At 38.8% G+C, this 6,000-nt stretch overlaps 1 protein-coding gene across 1 annotated transcript in view; it reads left to right on the top strand.

Moving 5' to 3' along the window:
- The first annotated feature begins 3,788 nt into the window (after positions 1-3,788).
- Positions 3,789-6,000, top strand: part of LOC145670497 (uncharacterized) — a 144,444-nt gene continuing 142,232 nt past the window's right edge. The window contains exon 1 of the mRNA XM_081739229.1: positions 3,789-3,938. Coding sequence (XP_081595355.1) covers positions 3,857-3,938 — 82 coding nt within the window. The 5' untranslated portion in view covers positions 3,789-3,856. The remainder of the gene's footprint in view (positions 3,939-6,000) is intronic.

Here is a 6,000-nt window from a genome sequence, read left to right as displayed (position 1 = left end):
TTACTTCTGGGGGGAGGAGATAGCTTGAGCCCGATAGCCCCCCTTCCCGTAAATAGATCACTGTGCATATGCTTTTCACATAGTTACGATGAATGCGTTTCGTCGTGCATCATACATTAATAGATGGCGTGACATGGTTGTCGTATAGCATTGAGGTTTAAGTTTACTTAAGAATACTTATCTACATAATCTCGAAAACTACGCATGAGGTTTAATGCTCAAATTAGGCCTATTCCGATAATCGAGTAATCGATAACAATTCGATAAAATTTCAAAACCGTTTCGTCGATAAAGAATTTTAATTTTATCGAATTATTGAACTTTCGAAATGAAATCTTTGAGTTTTACGTCCCACAGTTATGCCGGTTAGGCTAAAGGAGACGGTGATGATGAATAATGAATGAAATGGTGGAATGAAGAAAGTGGGAGGAAACGGGAGAACCCCGAGAAAACCCACGCACACTGTGTTTGTCCACCACAAAGTTCACTTGGCGGGGGCTGGGATCGAACCCGGGACCCCAAGCACAAGAAGTGAACGCTCTACCACTGAGCCACCGCGGCCCCCTCGAACTTTCGAGACTCTCGTAATGTTTGAGACTCTCGAACTGTTCGAGACACTCGAAATGTCCGAGACTCTCGAAATGTTCGAGACTCTTGAAATGTTCAAGACACTCGAAGTGTCCGAGACTCTCGAACTGTTTGGAAGCAGCAAATACTGAAAGATCTCAGCATGATCGCAATTTATCGAGTCGTTTGAGTATTTTGAAAAGTTCAGAATGTTCAAGAAGAAACAATGCAATCGAGATTAACATAGGTGTACATGTACTACATATATACAGGGTGTTCATTTTAAAAGTTGCCTCTCTTGAAATGAAGTGACAGAAAAGTTTCTTCCCACAAGTCTTAGATACTGGGAACTTCAATAATCTTCGAACTTTCAATAACACCCGAAATTTCGATAATACCCGAAACTTCGATAATTTCAAATACTCGAACGCTTTTGAGTAATCGATGACAATTCGATAAATTTTCACTCCCGAAGTTCGATAGGTCCTCAGCCTTATCGAACACCCCTAGCTGAAATATATTCAATTAAATAAGATTTATTCATAGCTATACGTCTCACCTTTAGACATTTTGTTTGTTTTCTTTCTATTTAATGCTAATATTGTGGGATTTAAAACGAACTTAAAATGTTCGTTACTGAATTCTCTATGTCTGTGTGTCTGTCCGTCTGTCTGTTATTTGCGAATTTTTCAATTTTGAATCCTCCATTCGATAGAGCATCAAAAACTAACTAAAAGAAGTGATGGAATTTTTCGCCTCGCTCTTACTGTTCCCGAGATATTAGTAAAAAAATGTCCGATTTCGGGAGATTTAAGGAGCCATATCTCGGGAACTGTAAGTCATAGAGGAGATCATATTGGTGTTGATCAATACCTAAAAGGAGGGTGAACATTTTGGTACCAAATAGCAACAAGTGACCAATGGCCAACTGGCCACCGTTCCAGAGATACTGGCCAAAAAAGTTTGGATTTTGAAGATTTAAGGAGCCATATCTCGAGAACCGCAACTCCGAGAGAGATTATATTTTTGGGGAATTTTTCAATTTTGAGCCTTCTACTTTGAGCCTGTGTCTTCGTAAAACAACATATCGTAGAACGTTTTGACAAAACTCTTAAACAAAACATGCGGAGAAAATTCAGTACTCCAGGAAATTATGAATGGATAGATATATTACAACAATTGTTCAATGAGTATAATAATACAATACACAGAACAATTGGTATAAAGCCTCTAGAAGTTAACAAGAAAAAGTAATTCCTTTTGAATTCGTTCTGACAATGGTCTTGGAGCATTTTCAATTGGTTTAATACTCGATCTGTGATGGTTCAGTGCTAGAGTCATTATCTCTTGCTTGTGCGGTCTCTGGTTCGATCTTAGTTCGCACTAAGACAGCTTTTTCGTACACAACCTTCCGCCTGCATGTGTTTTCTCGGGATTCTTCTGTTTCTCACTTTGTTCATTCCACAATTTCATTCATTTTCATCATCAATGTCTCCATTTGTTTAGACAGCACAGACGCGGGATGTAAAACTGATACATTTTATTATTTTCTTTAACAGCCCTGATACGAGAGTCAATGATTTAAAATGTAAGTTCGTTACGAAGCTTATTGGTGAAACAAGTTCCTTAAAGCATAAAGCCAGAGGCGGTGGTTAGGGGGCTAGAGTGATAGTTGCCCCCACCAGTGTTTCTTCCAGACATGTTTTTGGGGGGCTCTGCCCCCCGGAGCTTTGAGAGTGCCCCCGGAGGAGACCAAAATAATATGTCTAATATAATAATAAATAGAATAGTACCAGCAGTGCCTCCCCGGAATAGTACGGTAGGCCCTAAGTGTGCCCTCCCGGAACATATTTTCTGAAAGAACGACTGGCCCCCATTTTCTTGAACTGATCCCTTGATGTGTGTAGTTTCATTTGGAAATGTAAAGTTCTTGTGTATATTACTGGTTCATAGAAAAACTTCTGTCATATAATATTTGCCGTTGCGTGAATACGTATTGCTTGAGTACGTACAAGTTACTTGTCTTCCCATGGAGCTAAGAAAGTTACAGAAATTGCGTTTTAATTGCAATTGAAAGCAATCAATATTTCTTTAAATGTCGTAGCATATGCTTGTAGTATTTACTGTCTTAAATTTTCTAAGAGTAATAACATACATTTAATAACATGCGTGGAATTAAAAATATAAATTGTTCATTAGTCTCCAGTTTCAATATAACTTTTACAAAACAAGTCTTCTTACTCATTACTATGAATAATATTATCCTTTCTATTTGTTTGTTTTGCAAATTTGTTATTAGATAATCTAATCACACAATTTTTCAGACGGTTTTAAGATGTTCATGAGCAAGGAATCAAATCTGTTCTTACATCTTCGTTGTTTACGAGTATAAAGGGCTAGTACATACCTGCGTTGCTCTTGTCAATTTACTTAATAAAATATGGAATACGATATATGATATTTTAACTGAAAAAGATAGTATCCTATTAGCAGTGGCGTATTTAGGGGGTGGCTTCCGGGCTTAAGCCCCCCCTGAAATCTTACTTTGTATAGTAAAGTAAATGAAATATCTTGCAGAATTTTCACATTTCCAGGCAAAGCCCCCCCCCCCCGAAAGTTAGCAAAGCCCCTCCCGAAACAAAATCGTAAATACGCCACTGCCTATTAGTTATATAACCTTTCGTCAAACAAAATGTTAGAAACAACCAGGAAAACTAACATAGGTATAGAAATATTTAGATCATGTCTAGTCCCCCACTCTTCAGCGTGGGACGTAAAGTTCAAAGATTTCATTTCATTTTCTTAACTTCTAATCGCCGCCACTGCATACAGCTAATAACATTTTTTTTTTAATAGTTGCCAGTTAACCGTTCAATATTTTTAACGAGCGTTGGTAAAAGTAATGATCAAAGTTTAAAGTCAAGTGAAGCGGATGCATAAATTTGAAACGATTTGATTCAATCTAGAGAGTGGTGAAAACAAAGTGATCGAAAGTCGAACGAATCTGTTGTTAACCGTGTGAAGAAAAGAAATGCCAAGAAAAAAAAAAAAAAAAAAGTGTTGCAAGATAGTGCATAACGAACCGCTGACAAGCGATAGCCTACTACACCAATTCGCCTGCCAGAAAAACAAATGGAAAGAAGTTCTTTAAATATAGTCAAAGGTCGACGTCATATGGGCGCCGTCACTAACCGCCTAGTGACGTAGCTGATGTCGTCAGCAAGAGTCCAGAAACAGCCCGGTTTTTGCAGTTGAGGCTGTGCTGTGTTCAGTGTCGTGGCCACCCAGCATGGCTGCTCCACAGTGGCCGGGTTGGCTCCTGTTGACCGTGGGACTAGTCCTCCTGGTAGGGACGGCCTTCACCTTACAAGGTAGGGAAGTGATAATTGACCTCGTCGGGTCAACAATTGACCTATTGTTTCATTTTCTATTGTTATGTGCTACAATGGTTTCCAAGTGTTCTTGTGTTATATTCCAATACATCCTTGGACGATCAGCTGATATCAAAGGTTGTTCGGAGCTAAAAGCAAAAGAAGTTTATTTTTTGACATTCGACGCCCACGCCTCCAGTGACGACTTTGGTTCTTATTTCGTTCGTGTTGGTTGTTTTGCAGTCAGTGGAACCTGAGACAAATTTACTGAAGATGGCGGTGCTTCTTATAAAATGGAGTCTACCATTTTTTTTTTTTCTAATAATAGTTCGTTTCACCTTGTGTTCGAAGTGATCAAGAAACAAACGAATTAAAAATTGATTTACTGGTGAAATAAGAGCATAAAAAGAAATTGGTTGTGGAAACAAAATTAAATATTTAGTTCAACATGATATTATTATGCCATTCACTCTAAAGGAGAGGGCTACTTAATGAAAATCAATGATTATAAAATTGGTGTGATAAAACAGACCAACCCAGATGATATTTAAACATGTTTATTGTTTACCATATACTTTCATGCCCTGGGATCGAAGTGGGGAAACTTCAGCATAAGTGGGCTATAATGTGACTTTAAAACTGAGCTATCGTTGCTATGTTCTCAAAAGCACAAAAATGATTTAATGTTAATCTCCTTGTGGTAGGGGCTTCGTTTTCTGTTCCACAGTTTGAGCTAAGGGTAATTCAAGTGTTTTCTCAGTCTGCTGTTGACTACATACAAGTGTTCTTGTTTCTTTTCTTTTCTTTTCTTTTCTTTTCTTTCTTTTTTCCTCTTGAATGTTTACTACTTTAAATAAGAATGCAATGATTTAAGATTAGAACATGACTAATTGTTGGAGCAATGGAGCCAGCGTCGCTGAGTTAGAGCACTTACCTCTATTATGATGATTCCATGGTTCAATCCCAGGCTGTGGCCTTCCGTAGTATAGTCACTAACGCTCTCGCCTTCAGTGCGAGCAATCCCGCGTTCGATTCCCGGTGGGGACATTCGGTCGAAAAAGTGTAAAAAAGCTTTTTTCATGCTCTCCATCCTGAATGGGGTTTTCTTCATTCCCACCAGGCAAATGCCGGGGTGGTACCTAAGTTATAGGTCCCAGACCGCTTCCTTCCTTCCCTTTTCCCGGAGAGTGTGCTCGTCAAAGGACGTCATCCCTCACACGTTACAAGCTAAATGACTATAGATGCCGAAAGCCCAGAAATGTAAATCCTAAATCCTAAATCGATCCCAGGCAGAGCGACTTTGTTGTGGAAATAATCATGTCCATGGTTTTTCCCGAGGTTCTCCCGTCTCGCCCCTCATTCTCATTCCACCATATCTTTCATAGCCATTCACTTTGATTGAACACTCATCTTCGTTACTCTAAGATTTATGGCTTTACTGTAAACCTATATATAATCTTAAGTTCGAACCATACATTTGATGGCTAACAGAGTTATCTGCAGAGAGCAAACCAAACATCTGCAGAGGAAAATATTTCACATGCGTCCTAAGCAAATTACGATTTATCTCTGTGCGAAATTTGTTCCAGATCGGAAGAGTTTAGTTCATCGCATATACTCTCCCTTTTAATTGATTTTCAAGAAATTTTGTTACTAAAAATCTCCTTATAGATCTATTTACTTTGACTGTCTGTGAGTTAATTCACTCGGGACAAAAACAAACAAAATAGCTACTTGATGGATCACCAGTAAATTTGACCAGGTAGAGCGTTCGCCTCTGGTACATGGGGTCCCTGGTTTGATCCCAACTCGTGTCAAGTGAACTTTCTGGTGGACAAACACTGTGTGCTTGAATTTCCTCGGGGTTATCCCGTTTCCTCCCACTTTCTTCATTCCACCATTTCATTCATTTCTCATCATTACCGTCTCTCTTAGCCTAGCCGACATAATCGTGGGACGTAAAACTTAAAGATTTCGTTCATTTTCATTTCACAACGATGTACAGTGTCAAAATTACGTACGTCAGTAAGTAAAAGCACCAATTACTCCTGTGAAAATAGTA

This window comes from Thermobia domestica, chromosome 14 (genome assembly GCF_964235325.1).
Source record: "Thermobia domestica chromosome 14, izTheDome1.hap1.1, whole genome shotgun sequence".
NCBI lineage: Eukaryota > Metazoa > Arthropoda > Insecta > Zygentoma > Lepismatidae > Thermobia > Thermobia domestica.
This window is presented reverse-complemented; position numbering and strand designations above follow the sequence as displayed.